Genomic DNA, 17,207 nt, shown 5'->3' with positions numbered 1-17,207 from the left:
GGGTGTTCATAGTTCCAAGCTAAACTGTTTCTCACACGATTAAGCTTGAGGGGGAGTATTAAGATAAACACGCCAATCCTTTTTATGTTTATATGTCGTTTTGTATAGTTTAAGAAGATTCCTTTTGTTGATCTCTTTGTATCCATATAAATAGATTGTAACTAGGTCAATATTTGTTAAGGAATGAGAAACCCTCCTTCTCCTATTCTAAATCTCGCCGTCTCTCTTTTCCATCTAATCTCTTCTCTCTCATTTCTTGAATTCTCACTTACTCATTCTCATTCTTGATTAATTCTTACACTTTTGTTGGAGTGGCGTGATGATATGTTACGGTTTTGACTCACTTTGACCCTATTTATTTGTTAGTTTTGTAGTTGTTTGAGTCCTTTTCAGGTTATAATAAGAGGCTAGGAAGCTAAAAGCAAGGATTGGAACAGCAGGAGCAATCAGAGCAGAAAGGAGTTGAATTGGAGCAGAAAAGCTGATTTTAGACCCAGGAGCACATGCTCCCGATTTCCGAGCACATGCTCCCAACTCTACGGATTCATGACAACACGTGGCAAGCATCTAGGCGTCGATTCCCTGCCTAATTCCCCTTATTTTAGGCGATCCTTTGTGAGAGAAAGAGGGAGGAGATCGATTTTTAATAGGGAGATTTGATTTGGATTCTTTCCTTGTTTTTCTCTACTTGTATGCTATTTAACCTAGGGTTTTTAGGAGAGAAAATATACTTTTCTTTTTGGTTTTTGAGCGACGTTTTGTGAGGGAGAGGAAGAGCGGCCACCTTGTGAAGCATACTCTGAACCCTTTTTATTTTTATGTCATTGAATTTCTCATCTTTTGCTATGATTCATTTCTCTATGTCTAAGTAGTTTTCTTTGCTAGATTAGGGGGTTTCAAGGGGGTTACATGGGTTAGCAACAGAACACAAATAGGGCTTTATATAATCGATTGTCTTCACTATTGTTAGTCTTAATGCTTAGGTTGATTTGATCACCCAATCTATGATTTTAGGTTTATCTATGCATCAAAAGTGTAATAGGTTGCTAGAAAAGACATTAGTGGGCAAATTATCCTAGACATGCGAAAGTTGATGTGTAGGTGATTTGTGAACTTATCATTCCTGTTCTTTAATGCTTGTCTGCAATTCTGGGCTCAAACGACAGTTTAGGGTTTATGGACCGCCGAGCATGTGCTCCGGATGTCTGAGCACGTGCTCCGCGTTTCCGCACAGAATCGATCAGATAGAGTTATTGATGCCACGACAGTGGATCAGTTTATATTTATGTTTGAGTTCTAGACTAGTACTTAATCTATGCCCTGAATAGTTGTTTGGTTGCTATCTCTGAAATTCCCAAGAATTACCCCTGATCTAGTGTTTTGTTTATTGCCTTTTTATACCGTTTTAATCGCTTAATTGTTACCAAAAACCAACCTTGAATTGTCTTAGCTTGAAATTGAACCAATAGAACCATAGAGTAAAACTTGGTCTTCGTGGGATTCGACCCCTAAGTACTACTTCTTTGCTGTGCACTTGCAGTAGGAAAATAGGGTTTAAAACTCTGTGTATCAAGTTTTTGGCGCCGTTGCCGGGGACCAAAATTTTACCTTTGGTTTTCGGCGAAATTACTAGACTAAGACCTTACTGATTTGTCTTTCTGCTTCTTCTTTGCGTGTGTTTCAGGTGCATGTCAAGAAGATCTACAAGAAGAAACAACACCGAAGAACTAGTTGCCTTTTCAGCCGCAGAGCTCTCTTTGGCAGAAAGAACAAACCGCAAGAACAGAAAGTTTCAATCCGTCAACATGGGTGACAACAGAAACAATGAGGATATGGCTGCCGAGTTGCAGCAACTTCGACAACAGTTGGGGCAGTTGCTCCGTGCTCAACACGAGAGAGACGCGCCGCCGCAACCGTCCATTGGGGACAAGGATAACCCGCATGTGTCCTACACCAACCGAGCGGCGATTGTTCCTCCCGCCATCCCGAGACAAGATTTTGAGATCAAGCCACAGATGATCTCTCTAGTGAAGCAGCACCTATTTCACGCTCTCCCAGCTGAGATTCCGATGGACCACATCGAGAATTTTGAGGAGATATGTAGCACCACTGGTTCAAATGGGATACCGCCAGGCTTTCTGAAGTGCAAGCTCTTTCCTTTCTCTCTTGCGGATAGAGCTTCACGTTGGCTGAAGTCATTGCCACCTGGGTCTCTGACATCATGGGAACAGTGTAGGTCTGCGTTTCTGGACCATTTCTACACCAAGGCTAAGACCGCTGCCCTCAGGAACAAGATTTCATCGTTCCAACAGCACACTGGAGAAGCCTTCTGCGAGGCTTGGGAGAGGTACAAAGAGTACCGTAGAGAGTGTCCGCACCATGGATTCAGTGATGAACAGATCCTGGGCATTTTCTATGATGGAGTTAACTGGGACTACAGAAACGTTCTCAACTCGGCCAGCAATGGGGATTTTATGACAAAGTCTAAGGAAGGAGCATATCAGTTGATTGAGAACCTAGCTGCAAGCTCCAACAACAAGGCCCCTGAGTATGACAGGTCCGTGAAGGTCAACAGTGTTGATACGCAAAAGATTGATGAGTTGACAGCCAAGGTGAACCTTCTTCTGAAGGGGAGCCAGAAAACTGTCCATTTTGTCGATGAGACCGGAGACATGCCGCTAGCTCAGGAGATTTGTGATGGAGAGGATGAAACAATGGAGGTTAATTATGTGAGTGGGCAAGGTTTTGTGCAGAACAGGGGTTTCTACCCGAACTACAGAAGCCATCCGAATTTGTCCTACAGAAGCACCAACGTGGAGAATCCTTAGGATCAGGTGTATCCGCAGCAAGGAGCTCAGAATCAGATGAGTTATCAGAAAACCTTCTCAAACAACTTCCAAGGCAAACAGTTTGTGCCCACTCAAAACCGTTTCCAAGGGGGGAACCAGCAGGCATATACAAGTGCTCAGCAAGCACTGCCTTACACCAACCAGCAGTTGGGACCTTCATCTGCTAGCAGCTCTCAGGATGAGCTGAAAAACATGATGCAACAACTCTTGGTGAATCAACAAAAATCTTCAGTGGAAATCAACGCTAAGGTCGATACCATGTACAATGACCTTAATGGGAAGTATGAGGCAGTGATGTCACATGTGAAGAAGCTTGATGTTCAGGTTGCACAGACTGCTGAAGCCGTGAAAAGAACTCCTGGGACTCTGCCCGGAAAAGGGGAAGCAAACCCGCGGAACGAGTATGTCTATGCGATTGAGCTAAGGGGAGAAAAGAAGTTACCCCCTAGAGAAGCACCATCCGCTAGGATTGACAAGGGCAAGGGTATTGCTGAAGAATACCTTCCTCAACATGCTGCTGAGACTCCACCGTTGAGTCAAAAAGAAGCCGAAGCATCCGGCGAGCATGTGCTCCCATCCAGCGAGCACGTGCTCCCGACTCCCGATCAGACCGTTCCAACTGAGGTACCTCCTGCGCGCGTGTACACCCCTAGGGTTCCTTACCCTGTTCCTCCTAAGAAATCTCGCAAGGATTTGGAGGATGCAAAGTGCAAGGAGATGTTGAGAGAATTGACGGTAAAACTACCCCTAGCTGAAGCTGTTCAGATGATACCTGCTTTAAAGAGATATGTGAAAGGGTTGGTTTCTGGGAGAGTGTCAGAGGAAGAGAACGTGATGATGGTTTCAAGAGAGTGCAGTGCTGTGCTGCAAAACAAAGTGCTAAAGAAGAGAGATGATCCAGGGCGATTTGTCTTATCCGTGAGAATCGGTAAAACGATTTTTGCAAACTCCCTCTGTGATCTAGGTTCCAGTGTGAACCTTATGCCATATTCAGTGGCTAAAAGGCTGGGATACACGAAGTTCAAGTCTACACGGATTTCGTTAGTATTCGCGGATAGATCCACCAAGCGCCCCATAGGATTGTTGGAGGATTTACATGTCCAGATAGGGGACACGCTTGTACCAGCAGACTTTGTGGTTCTGGAACTTGAAGAAGAACCACGTGACCCCCTGATCTTAGGTAGATCATTCTTATGCACAGCTGGTGCGATTATAGATGTGCAAGGGGGAGCGATCGATCTCCAGCTGGGGGATATGATTGCAAGGTTTGAGATGAATAAGCTGCTCAAGAAACCTATGATAGATGGTCAGACTTTTGTGGTTGATGATGGTTCAGAGGTTGCACATGAGGTTACCGATGAAGTTCTCACTCTCGACCCGTTGGAGGTTGCCTTGACAAAGGCAGAAGGAATGTTGGAAGAAGATGCGGAGCACATGCTCGCAGGACGCGAGCAACCCGATGCACATGCTCGGCAAACTGCGAAAAAAAGAAAAAAAGATGTGGAGCACATGCTCGCAGGACGCGAGCAACCCGATGCACATGCTCGGCAAACTAAAAACAAAAGAAGAAAAAGAGAAGAGCGATTGGACCAGGTAAGTTTAATGAATTTCAGGCCCATGCCCACCAAGCCCAGACCAATTTCAGTGATTTTTGAGACTAAATTGCTTTATTATCCACCACGTCGGAGGCGCCGCCTTGCCCGTTCGAAGAGCGAGAGCCCAGACGATTCCGACGTCTGATCACGGTTACACACACCATCATTGTTCTATCCGCCTTATTTTCTTTTCATTTTTTGTTGTTATCTTTATTTTTCTTCTTGTCTAGGTCTCTCTTTGGCTTATTTTCACACCGGGGACGGTGTGAAGTAAGTCCGGGGGAGGGTCACCTATGACCTTTGTTTTCTTTATTTTTCTTTTTATTGAGTCTGTTTGTCATGTGAGTCGAACCAAAACTTGTGGGAATTAGGACCGAAATCTGTGATGTTTTTAACCATTTGTGAGTTTGACCGTTTCCTAGTGACCATTGTTGCAGAACTAAGAGTACAGAGACGAGCTAATACTTCTTCACATTCGGACCCTTCTCCTGGCCAGAAAAGCTTCATCCCATTAAGGTCTCACCGGAAAGACTTAGACTCTACTTTATTGGAACCTAACCGGATTTAAATTCTTCTCGTTTTGGGCATTAGGATAGGGAACGTGTCACATATTCAGGACTTCTTATTCATTTTGCCAATCTTGCTGATCCTGAATAGCTAGCTCATTTTAAGTTAGTACCCACCCCGAGCCTAAACTCTTTTCAAACCACTTGCACTTGTATTTTTGTTTTCTCATTCTGTGCAGCTATGTGCAAAACGGTCGGGGAGAGCAGGACTGACACAATCTCTAACTCGCTCTTGCTGGAGAACCAAAGAGGAAAGAGCCGGACGGACAGAGCACGTGCTCCAACCCAGCGAGCACCTGCTCCGAAATTATATACATCCTAGTCCGCGAGTTGTTTTGAGCAGAGAGAGAGCCTAGGATACGGTCTGCATGCTTCAGGGGCAATATCAGAAGAAGATCCCCCATCATCCTTCATTCCAAAAAAAAAAAAAAAAAAAAAAAAAAAAAAAAAAAAAAACGTTTAAGGATGATGGAAAGGGACCAGAGCTAGTGTTACACACCCCCGAGCATGCGTTGTAACCTGAGGAGAAAAGAGAGGCTGAGTTTGAGAAGATAAGAAGAGGAGAGCGATTAGAGGTTGTGGACATCAATGAGTCCACTCTCCCTTACCGTTTTGTGCGATATCCTGCATCTCTTTCGAAGTAATGGTAACCCCTAAACACTCTATAGCTCCACCATTAAAACAGCCTTTTATCTACCAAGCCTCGATTTCACTAGCTTAATGCCCTTAATGAGAAGCTCACGCCAATTTTAATTGAATGTAAAGAGTCTTTGTCTGGAAAGTGATCTTTTTCTGGGTTTGATTGCCAATTATGGTTCTGGTTTTGGAGATGTTTGCTGGAGAAGTTTTTGGTATAGCTTGTTCTAACACATGTGGTCTGCAGGTCATGGTCTACTCACGGTTTCTGAGATTTTTGCGAGTTCCCACCTTGGCTCTCTTGGCGCTTGGTTTGAGTTTGTTTGAGGACAAACAAAGATCTAAGTCCGGGGGAGTTGATATGTTACGGTTTTGACTCACTTTGACCCTGTTTATTTGATAGTTTTGTAGTTGTTTGAGTCCTTTTCAGGTTATAATAAGAGGCTAGGAAGCTAAAAGCAAGGATTGGAACAGCAGGAGCAATCGGAGCAGAAAGGAGTTGAATTGGAGCAGGAAAGCTGATTTTAGACCCAGGAGCACATGCTCCCGATTTCCGAGCACATGCTCCCAACTCTACGGATTCATGACGACACGTGGCAAGCATCTAGGCGCCGATTCCCTGCCTAATTCTCCTTATTTTAGGCGATCCTTTGTGAGAGAAAGAGGGAGGAGATCGATTTTTAATAGGGAGATTTGATTTGGATTCTTTCCTTATTTTTCTCTACTTGTATGCTATTTAACCTAGGGTTTTTAGGAGAGAAAATATACTTTTCTTTTTGGTTTTTGAGCGACGTTTTGTGAGGGAGAGGAAGAGCGGCCACCTTGTGAAGCATACTCTGAACCCTTTTTATTTTTATGTCATTGAATTTCTCATCTTTTGCTATGATTCATTTCTCTATGTCTGAGTAGTTTTCTTTGCTAGATTAGGGGGTTTCAAGGGGGTTTCATGGGTTAGCAACAGAACACAAATAGGGCTTTATATAATCGATTGTCTTCACTATTGTTAGTCTTAATGCTTAGGTTGATTTGATCACCCAATCTATGATTTTAGGTTTATCTATTCATCAAAAGTGTAATAGGTTGCTAGAAAAGACATTAGTGGACAAATTATCCTAGACCTGCAAAAGTTGATGTGTAGGTGATTTGTGAACTTATCATTCCTGTTCTTTAATGCTTGTCTGCGATTCTGGGCTCAAACGACAGTTTAGGGTTTATGGACCGCCGAGCATGTGCTCCGGATGTCTGAGCACGTGCTCCGCGTTTCCGCACAGAATCGATCAGATAGAGTTATTGATGCCACGACAGTGGATCAGTTTATATTTATGTTTGAGTTCTAGACTAGTACTTAATCTATGCCCTGAATAGTTGTTTGGTTGCTATCTCTGAAATTCCCAAGAATTACCCCTGATCTAGTGTTTTGTTTATTGCCTTTTTATACCGTTTTAATCGCTTAATTGTTACCAAAAACCAACCTTGAATTGTCTTAGCTTGAAATTGAACCAATAGAACCATAGAGTAAAACTTGGTCTTCGTGGGATTCGACCCCTAAGTACTACTTTTTTGCTGTGCACTTGCAGTAGGAAAATAGGGTTTAAAACTTTGTGTATCACGTGACAACATTTTCTTTGAATGAACGAGATGTTTATAGAAAGCATCTTGTCGTTTTAGCAAAGTGGCCTTCCTTTTTGCATAGAAAGCATCTTGTCATTTTCCTTAAACTCCTCTTCTTTCTGAAGAATCGTTTCTTTCTTATCTTATTAAAGCGAGCGCCCTTGAAACAATTTTCTGAATCGTCGACACTTGCCGCGTATATCACATGAGCAGGCGTTCTTGGATTTCGAACATTTGATAGAAAGATCTGGTCGAGCACAAATTTTGGATAGTTATCGTTTCTTATCCATAAATGTTGTCCAAAACTCCTTATGTTTGCAGAGCTTGTCGAGTGTTCTGAAGACATGTTGTATTTGACCAATGGAAATTTCTTCAATTATCAGGCCTTAGTCTCTGATATACAGCTTAGTTTGTTGCCTGAGATAGTCGTCAATGGAGGAGAGATACACTTGCTTCAAGACCATTGACGTTCAAAGTTTTTTACCAAATCTTCTTGTTGTTGTTCTTTTAGATAGGTAGGCATGCCGATGAATTCTCTGTGAATTTTATAAGGCCCCATCATGTCTACATAAGGAGGAAATACAAAGAATGTGCAGCACGTGTGGACCAATAGAGGATCACATGCGAATGGAAATACATCTTTAGTATATAAACATAGTAAAAAGAGTTTGTTAGGCATGTTGTTTGTCTGGGAACATAGTCGCTTGTTATTTTGAGGGAGACGGTTATGATCTAGCTGCGTCTAGAGGCCTCTCTGGTTACCTCATTACATTGTATCTCGTATTCATTCAGATAAGAAGGAAGTTTCATAGTTTCATTCTTATCAAATGGTGCGCTTGTGATCTACGATCGAATCAAACGCGGAAAAGTTCGGATTTCATAAATTTTGGTTCAAAGAAGATGATCGATAGACGATGGTTATGGAGCAAGATTGGTCGCTGATTCGCGAATTCCCAGCTGAGGAGCAAGCGACAGTTTCTACCGCGGAGGTTTACGAAAGGTTCACCGACATGGGAAACAAGATCCATCGTTCAGAATCACGAACCGATTTAAAGTTGGAGTCATTACGAATGGAGTTGGGTGCCAAAATTGAGAGTCAAGAGCAACGATTGTTAGATATTGGTCACAAAATCGACTTGAGGCTTCAAGCTTTACCAGGGAATACGAGGACACACAAAATTGGAGGATCAAGCAATTCTGGTACTACACAATCTCTGGATCAAACAAATCAGGTACCAAACTCTTACTCGGAACCTTGCCGTAGTATGAATAGGCCAGGATTCAGAGAGAACGTGATAAAGAATGTGGAAATGGCTGTATTTGAGGGTATTGGAACCTATGGTTGGATCGCTTGTGTTGAAAGATTCTTCAGAACTGGAGGATATAATGATGCGGAGAAATTGGCATTGGTAGCAGTCAGATTACAAAAATAAGCTCTGAGCTGGTACATTTGGGAAATAAACAGACGCGAGTTTATGAGTTGGGAACAGTTTAAGGCAAGCTTGTTGTTGCGATTTAGAAATTTGAAGGTCAGAGGTCCAAGTCAAAGTTTGTTCTGTATCAAACAAACCGGTTCTATTGCTGATTACGTGCAAATATTTGAAGACTTGTCATCCCAAGTGACATGATTGGATGATCAGAAGTTGGAAGGGATCTTTTTGAATGGTTTAACACATGAGATGCAGGAACTAGTACATATGCAGAAGCCTAGGGACTTACCTGAAATGGTAGCAGAAGTGCGAGCCATGGAGTCTAGCATTATCAGAAGAGTTGTTAAAAAGTAGTTACTATTGGTTAATAAGGACCACAAGGAGATAAGTGGAGCTGAGTATAGAAGTAATACACATCAAACCACTAACCATTGGAAGACGAAACCAATATTCACGGAGACCTTACAAGTTCCTGAGAAACAAACTGGGAGAACGGAACAAAGACCTAGAAGATACAACTCTAACAGTGAATTAGATGAGAAGAGATGAAAAGGATTATGCTTCAAGTGTGATGCACCATGGTCGAAGAATCATAATTGTCCTAACAAGAAATTACGAATCTTGACTGTTTTAATGGATATGAAGTAGAGGTGTTAGAAGGAGAAAGAGAAGAAACAGATTTGGTAGAACCTTCCGAGGAGTGTATGGCCTTATCCTTCTCGTCATATAGAGGCATTTCTTCTCACTCAACTACCAAAGTCAGGGGAACTGTGGGAAAAGCTGATGTGTGTGTCATGTTGGACAGTGGTGCATTACACAATTTTATTTCTCCAGCGGCAGTTAAGAGATTAAGACTGAAGTGTAGAGAGGATCCAAACTTAAACATCAAACTGGGAGCTGGAATAACAGTACAAGGAATGGGGGTTTGTGAAACAGTTACTTTCTCAGTTCAAGGTTTGGAGTTCACCACAGACTTCGTGGTATTAGAACTGGGTAATCTTGACAATATTCTAGGCGTGTTTTGGTTGAGTACCTTGGGAGATTGCAGAGTGAACTGGCAGAAGAACGAGATTTCATTCTTATATAAGGACAAGATAGTTACCTTGAGAGGAGAATCGGACTTATACATTTCAAAGCTGTCCTTGAAATCACTGTCCAGTGGATTTTCAGTTACTAAGAAAGGCGTGGAGGTAGCATTATGTAGCCAGCAAATGAGTCAAGGAGCTTTACAACCACTAGATGTGGACATTCAGGCAGTGCTATCAAGGTTCACCAAGGTGTTCGACATTCCCACTGACTTACCTCCTATAAGAGGCAGAGAACATTCTATCACCTTGCTACTTGGGAATAATGCTATCAGTGTTAGGCCTTATAGATACCCAATGCACAAAGAGATTATGGAAAAAATGGTCAAAGAGATGTTAACATCAGGAATTATACGACCAAGTCAGAGTCCCTTTTCAAGTCTTGTTCTCTTGGTGAAGAAGAAGGATGATAGTTGGAGATTTTGCGTTGATTATAGAGCCTTAAATCGAGCAACAATGGCTGACAAGTTCCCTATTCCAATGATTGATCAGCTCCTGGATGAGTTAAATGGATCAGTGTTATTCTCGAAACTAGATCTTCGGGCAGGTTATCATCAGATCATGATGAAAGAAGAAGATGTCCCTAAGACAGCATTCAGAACACACTACGGACACTATGAGTTCTTAGTAATGTCGTTTGGATTGACAAATGCCCCTGCAACATTCCAAGCCTTAATGAATGAGTTGTTTCGTCCATACCTTAGGAAATTCATATTGGTGTTCTTCGATGACATCTTGATTTACAGTACAACAAGAGAGAAACATCTTGAGCATTTGACGATTGTGATGGAGATTTTGGAAAAAACATCAATTGTTTGCTAATAAGAAGAAGTGTCTGTTTGGACAGAAGCAGGTGGATTATTTGGGACATATTATTTCACAAGAAGGAGTCTCAACAGACCCAAAAAAAAAAAGAAGCCATGGTACAATGGGTTACTCCAAAGTCAGTGAAGGACTTGGGAGGATTTATGGGTTTAACAGGATATTATAGAAGATTCATCAAAGGCGATGGGGTCTTAGCGAGACCTTTGACATATTTATTTAGAGAAGATAGTTTTGAATGGTCTCCAGATGCTCAATTGGCCTTTGATAGATTGAAGAAAGCTATGTCTACTGCACCGGTTTTAGCATTACTAGATTTTGTGGAGACATTTACGGTTGAAGCTGATGCATCTGGTTTTGTTTGGGTACAATATTGATGCAGAATAAGAGATCAGTTGCGTATTTCAGTCATGGTTTGACAGCTAAGGAACAGCTCAAGCCGGTCTATGAAAGAGAATTGATTGCCATAGTCTTGTCTATCCAAAAATGGAAGCATTACTTATTTGTGAGGCATTTTGTAGTGCATACAGATCAGAAAAGCCTAAAATTCTTATTAGACCAAAGAGAAGTGACTATGGATTACCAGAAATGGCTAATCAAATTGTTGAATTATGATTTTGACATCATATACAAGCCTGAAGTAGAGAATACAGCAGCTGATGGTTTATCCAGAATGACTCAACCGGAAGGAGTGTTACTGTCCTATTCACTTATGGCTTTGACAGTTCCGACAGTATTGCACTCCATGACATTTATGACGAAGTTGACAAGGATGCAGACTTGAAGAGAGAAGTGCAAAATTGTTTAGCTAATCAGTCTGTGAAGTTGAAGTATTCAGTGAGGAATGGGAGATTATGGTACAAAAGTAGATTTGTGTTACCTAAACAATCTAAGTTCATTCCGTTGATTTTGAGTGAGTATCACAATGGACTGTTAGGAGGACATTCCGGGGTATTGAAAACGATTAAGAGGATTCAACAATCTTTTCATTGGGATGGCTTACGAAATGATGTTCAGAAGTGTGTTTCAGAGTGTGATATCTGCCAATGTCATAAATACTCAACATTATCACCAGCAGGTCTTCTCCAACCCCTTCCCTTGCCGCAACAGGTGTGGGAGGACATCTCTATGGATTTTGTAGAAGGTCTTCCCAAATCCCAAGGAAAGAATGTGATTTTGGTAATACTGGACAGGCTGAGCAAGTACAGTCACTTCCTGGGTTTGAAACATCCTTACTATGCATCTGATGTGGCAAGATTATTCACTAAAGAGATAGTTAAGCTCCATGGGTATCCAACTTCAATTGTTTCAGATCGAGGGAATACATTCTTAAGTGCCTTTTGGAAGGACTGTTTTAAATTGTCTGGTACAAAACTGAAATACACCACTGCTTTTCATCCACAAACTGATGGACAGACAGAGGTTCTGAACAGATGTCTAGAAACATAGCTCAGATGTTTCGTTTCCTCTCATCCCAAGACTTGGCACCAGTATCTACCTTGGGCTGAACTCTGGTATAATTCAACTTATCACTCTTCATTGAAGGCAACTCCTTTTAAGGTTCTTTATGGTCGTGACCCATTAGCGTTAGTACGTTTTGAAGGACAGGCTACGAAAGTTCCTGAGTTGGAGAAGTTGATGAAGGAACGTGACTTAATGTTGTCACAAATCAAATATCATTTACTACAGGCACAACAATTGATAAAAAAAAAACAATGCTGATAAGCACCAAAGGGATATTGAGTATGTGGTGGGAGATTGGGTTTTTCTGAATCTAAGACCATATCGGCAGCAATCGGTGGCTAAAAGGGCTTGTCATAAATTAGCAGCGAAGTATTATGTTCCGTTTGAGGTGATAGAGATGATTGGTAAAGCAGCCTACCGTTTACAATTACCACAGGGCTCGAAGATCCATCCGGTTTTTCATGTTTCTCAGATTAAGAAGGTGTTAGGCGAGCATCAGCAGATTATACCATTACCAGAGTTGTTGAATGAGTATGATGAATTGGTTATTGAAGCGGAGATGGTGTTAGATACTCGCTACAATACTAATGGTGTTTTGGAGGCGTTGGTCCATTGGAGAGGTCTGCTTGACCAGGATAATACATGGGAATTTGTTAAAGAGCTGAAACAATAATTTCCAACTTTAGCGCTTGAGGACAAGCTGCATTTTGAAAGGGGGGGGGGGGGTATTGATTAGCCCCATCAGGTCTACATAAGGAGGAAATACAAAGAAAGAGCAGCACGTGTGGAGCAATAGAGTAGCAAGTGCGAATGGAACTATCATCTTTAGTATATAAACATTGTAAAAAGAGTTTGTTAGGCATGTTGTTTGTGTGGGAACAAAGTCGCTTGTGACTTTGAGGGAGACGGTTATGATCTAGCTGCCTCTAGAGGCCTCTCTAGTTACCTCGTTACATTGTATCTCGTATTCATTCATATAAGAAGGAAGTTTCATAGTTTCATTCTTATCAGAATTTTGCCAAAAAGCAACGGTATTGTTGTCTGATAGACTAGTTGTTGTCGATATTCACCAAGTGAGAACCACCATTCTCGTAACGCTCCAGACAGCCGTGCTGTGAAATGTTGTATTACAAGTTCTAATGGAGATGAAAGGGCTTGTGAAGTCATCCATGCCTGAAATTCATCAAGGCGATCATTTTATTTCTCAAAGGGAATATCGTCGAATGTGAAGACCATGTCCTAACAGCTGTGACAAAATCTTACAAAAGAAAAGATATATTGCAAAAAGTTATTAAAGCACAATTTCCACACGAAAAATGGCTTACCAACATCATTTTTGTTAGTCCTATATATCAAAGTTACCACGACGAATTATATATATTTTACTTATTAAAATATATGACAAAGTATAGTGCCGTAAGTTCCATTTGTGTATAGACTTTTGGCCTATCTTTGTGATACATGTTCGGTGTGGGTTTTGGTTTGACTCTCGTTGGTCTGTTTAATTTGACAACTCTCTTTCTAACTAGAGAGGACCGAGGGGAGACATTTTTTACTTCTTTCAACATTTTAAAAGTGCATTTCACTCTCGGGGGCTTAGTCTCACTATTCCTTCGACCACTTTCTACTTATCCCTTAAACCCATTTGTCCTGAACCATCTTTTTACCAAAAGACGACTCAATAACGACTAAAATATTCGATGAAGCACTGAAAACACATTGACCATTAGAATCAAAATTGGCAAACATCTAGACACATTAACCATCTTCCAAGAGTTTTAACGCCTATGTGTAGCCTAACAAACGTTCGCTTCCTTGTTTATAATTTGTCGGTAGACTCAACTAGCACCTGTCAAAACTCAAACCTGTTTCTAATATAGCTTTGGAACCTTTAGATTATAACATTAACACATAAATTTTTCAATCGGTATAATCGTTCCATCTTTTAAACAGTCCTTGAAAGGATAATACCTGTCAGAAAAAAAAAATGCAAAACAGGTGGTGTGTGTTATAGAACATCTGATTGGAACATCCTAATAGCATCAAAAGCTCTTATTTTTACTTTGCTGAGAGAGAAAAAAAACAAATTAAAAGGAGGGTTGATTTTCCTCTCATGAAAATTTCAATATTTCTTACTGGAACGGAGCCGGAATGTCTTGGTTTTTGTTGACAATAGCCGTTGCAAGATACCTCGTCCCCATTCCAATCGGCGTCTGTTCATCGGGTCCTTCCCAGAAAGGTGCTTCACCATCACCAACAAGCTGCCAGTATCCTGCCCTCAAGGACTCGGCTTGTTCGTCGTTACAGTTCTGTAGCAACGCATCAACTCTGAAGTTTATTCCAAGTGAACCCAAGAACTGAGACTGAGTCATAGGTCCATGGACGGAGACATTTTCTGCAGAACACACACATTTGGTTTTGGTCAAGTAAGCTAGCTAACTCTCTACATCGAACTGACTAGCTGCTAGTATAGGAACAAACCTGAAGCTTCCTCGGCGGAGTGTTTTATTGAAGGAAAATCGACATAAGCACTAAGATCGGCAGACCCGGGATCATCCAATATGTTGACAAACTTGTGTTTTCTAATAGCCTGAAGATAATTTTGCCATAACATAGTCAGAATTTGATGGTTAAATTATCTCTATAGATTTTTTTTAGCTATTAAACATAATCATAACATTTTGAGGCCACAAACCTGAAGACTGTCTGAAATGATTGCATTCATCCCGTAATCGATTATAAGTGCTCCACCTCCATCAGAACCTATTCTCTTTGCCATTTCTTGTGTCAAATCCATTGATTTTGGGCTGATCTCGACATGTTCCAGTTTCTCCCTTTCCTCAGGTGTAGCCCATGTGCAACGTTTCATGAGATACAAGGCTGCAGGTGTAGGCTGTGGAGATAGAACAAACCGGAACCTAAACCAACAAAGCAACAAATATTCATGATTTTGCAAATCCCACAAATGATATACATACTTTTTCTTTGATTTGCCTAATACTTACTTTGAATCTTCTCCTACATCAACCATTTTCTCACACCAGCCACGGGAAGTTTTCTGCAGAAATTGAGCCTACATAAGATACGCATACTAAACTAAAAGGAGAAGCAGACTACATTGCAAGTTGGTTTTGACATATAAAGATGAACTATGAACCATGATCTCCAAACTAACCTGAAATTGATGAACAGGAAGAGCATCATAAAACTCATGAGCAATAATTATTGTTGGTACTGCCACAGAAGCAAAAGAGACACAGTCAGTAAAGATGAAAGGCATCATTGTTTTGGATGCTTAAGACATACATTGTATGGTGACTTTGTATATTTTAAAGACCACAACCTCAACTGATAATCACAACTAGTCAGTCTCTTATATTCCAAGGAAAATGTAACAAAAGATGCATACCTCCTGATGGCACCTCTTCAAGAGTAGCATGCCAGTGCACAGGTGTCCCAGCTAGTGAACTTATAGCTTTCTTCTCCGAACTACTCTCATCTGTACATTTCAGATTCTGGTGCTGTAGCTTCTGCAATGCAGGACTACATTCCACCAAATGTATATGCAATGATTCCGTGAAATTCCTAAACTTTGATGTACCCTACAAGTCAATATTTCCAGCAGTCAGCAATGAGATAATCTACAAAATCCCAAGGATACAATACTAAAAGCATAAATATACATACACGAAGGAGATCCGCCATGAGTGTTCCACGACCTGGACCTAGCTCAACAAGATTGACCCTCTCTGGTCTTCCCATTTGCTCCCAAAGACACACAGTCCATACACCAATCATCTAAAGACCACAACACACCAAAGTAAGAAAAATCTCTAATCCCAACAACCAAAAACATAACAAGAAATTGCTAAGTAAACAACCTCTCCGAACATTTGACTAACTTCAGGAGAAGTAATGAAATCACCTTGAGCTCCAAACACATCACGATTCATATAGAAACCTGCTTTAGGATTAGTCAAAACCTCCTCCATGTACTCTGCTACTGAGATTGGACCACCTCGAAACTAATGTATGATTCATCAGATTCTTTGAACAATTCTACTCAAAAAAATGTATGAAAAACGCAAGTTTACCTTGATAACACTCTTGAGATGCTTAACGAGCTCAGAATCAGGTGTGGATTCATGATAATGATCTGAAAAATCCCAACAAATCAGACCTCAAATCTATCGAATCGAATACATATAGAGTTCGAGAGTGATTTAAGTACCGGGAAGATTATAGAGAGCGGAACGATCGACGGAGATTGTTGTTCCGGGCTGTTCGACGGTGATACTCTCTGAAGACGGTGGCTCCGGGGAAGAGGATGCTGAAGAGAATGGTGAAATTGAGGGTTTGGAGAAGAGAGGAGGAACAGAGGAAGAGAGTAGACGGCGAGAGGAGGTTTGCGTCAGTATTTTTCTCAGCATCTTTGCGATTTCAAAATCTGTAAATTCCGACGACAGAGAGAAGTCGGAACGTGGGAGTGTATAAGAAGCTCTCCGATTTTTATTATTAATTATGAAAATAGCGTATAACCAACAGTGGGGATGTAGCTCAGATGGTAGAGCGCTCGCTTAGCATGCGAGAGGTACGGGGATCGATACCCCGCATCTCCACTTTTGCTTTATTTTTTTCTCTTCATTTTGTAACCTTTCTTTTCTCGTCTTTGCTAAAAACTTTTTAGTAAAAAGGCATCTGTAATTTTTACCAACTTTAGAAAAGACCCCAAAAGCTTTTGATAAATTAAATAAAAAACTATAGCTAACACAAATACGTGATAGACACAATTCAATAATATAATAAGATAATAATTTTTTGAAAATCTTTTATAAATATATGACCTCATCAAAAGTATATATTAATAATTATATAAAAGTTTCAAAATATATGTGTATAATATATATACAAATACCATTTCCACACGCTGTGTCTGTGTCTGCAAGTCATAGTGGGAGAACTTATCTAACACTTTAGTAATATAAATTTTTGGTTTATTCGGTTTTGGTTACAAAAACCAAGTCCAATTTTGTTTCAGTTGTTTTGGATTTAAATAATGAAACCAAATGGTTAATAACTTCACCTTGGTTCGGTTTTGGTTTCACGCCCCTAAAGTCTCTAGATTATTTGAATTTGAAGTAACAATGTA

At 40.8% G+C, this 17,207-nt stretch overlaps 1 protein-coding gene and 2 non-coding genes across 4 annotated transcripts; 1 reads left to right on the top strand and 2 right to left on the bottom strand.

Annotated features, from left to right (window-relative positions):
- Positions 1 to 2,279: 2,279 nt before the first annotated feature.
- On the bottom strand, positions 2,280 to 2,386 carry LOC147942311 (small nucleolar RNA R71). The gene has a single exon (XR_015560574.1). It is a non-coding gene; the product is annotated as a small nucleolar RNA R71 (small nucleolar RNA).
- Positions 2,387 to 13,974: 11,588 nt separating this feature from the next.
- LOC104790505 (uncharacterized) lies at positions 13,975 to 16,676 on the bottom strand. 2 transcript variants are annotated; one of them, XM_010516275.3, is made up of 10 exons: positions 16,290 to 16,676; positions 16,153 to 16,214; positions 15,940 to 16,083; positions 15,746 to 15,856; positions 15,468 to 15,660; positions 15,234 to 15,292; positions 15,064 to 15,116; positions 14,754 to 14,976; positions 14,540 to 14,648; positions 13,975 to 14,453 (listed from the first exon to the last, which is right to left on the bottom strand). In XM_010516275.3, exons 1-10 carry the CDS (start codon positions 16,486 to 16,488, stop codon positions 14,191 to 14,193), a joined length of 1,416 nt encoding a protein of 471 aa, XP_010514577.1. In that variant the 5' UTR covers positions 16,489 to 16,676; the 3' UTR covers positions 13,975 to 14,190. The 2 variants fall into 2 exon arrangements, with proteins under 2 accessions (XP_010514577.1, XP_087312406.1); XM_087456280.1 differs by having other exon boundaries at positions 15,984 to 16,083; positions 16,290 to 16,522.
- On the top strand, positions 16,605 to 16,677 carry TRNAA-AGC (transfer RNA alanine (anticodon AGC)). Its single transcript has one exon. It is a non-coding gene; the product is annotated as a tRNA-Ala (tRNA).
- Positions 16,678 to 17,207: the final 530 nt, after the last annotated feature.

Source organism: Camelina sativa, chromosome 6 (assembly GCF_030686135.1).
Source record: "Camelina sativa cultivar CO46 ecotype springtype chromosome 6, ASM3068613v1".
Taxonomy (NCBI): Eukaryota; Viridiplantae; Streptophyta; class Magnoliopsida; order Brassicales; family Brassicaceae; genus Camelina; species Camelina sativa.
Note: the sequence above shows the minus strand (reverse complement) of the source record. Positions and strands in the feature narration are given on the sequence as shown.

What these genes read in the sequence shown, in the direction of transcription:
- LOC104790505 (XM_010516275.3), bottom strand. Translation starts at nt 16,488, where the DNA reads ATGCTGAGAAAAATACTGACGCAAACCTCCTCTCGCCGTCTACTCTCT. An exon ending in TTAGTCAAATGTTCGGAGAG is followed by an intron (nt 15,857 to 15,939) that starts GTTGTTTACTTA and finishes TGTGGTCTTTAG; the next exon opens with ATGATTGGTGTATGGACTGT. An exon ending in TTCCTGTTCATCAATTTCAG is followed by an intron (nt 15,117 to 15,233) that starts GTTAGTTTGGAG and finishes CAATTTCTGCAG; the next exon opens with AAAACTTCCCGTGGCTGGTG.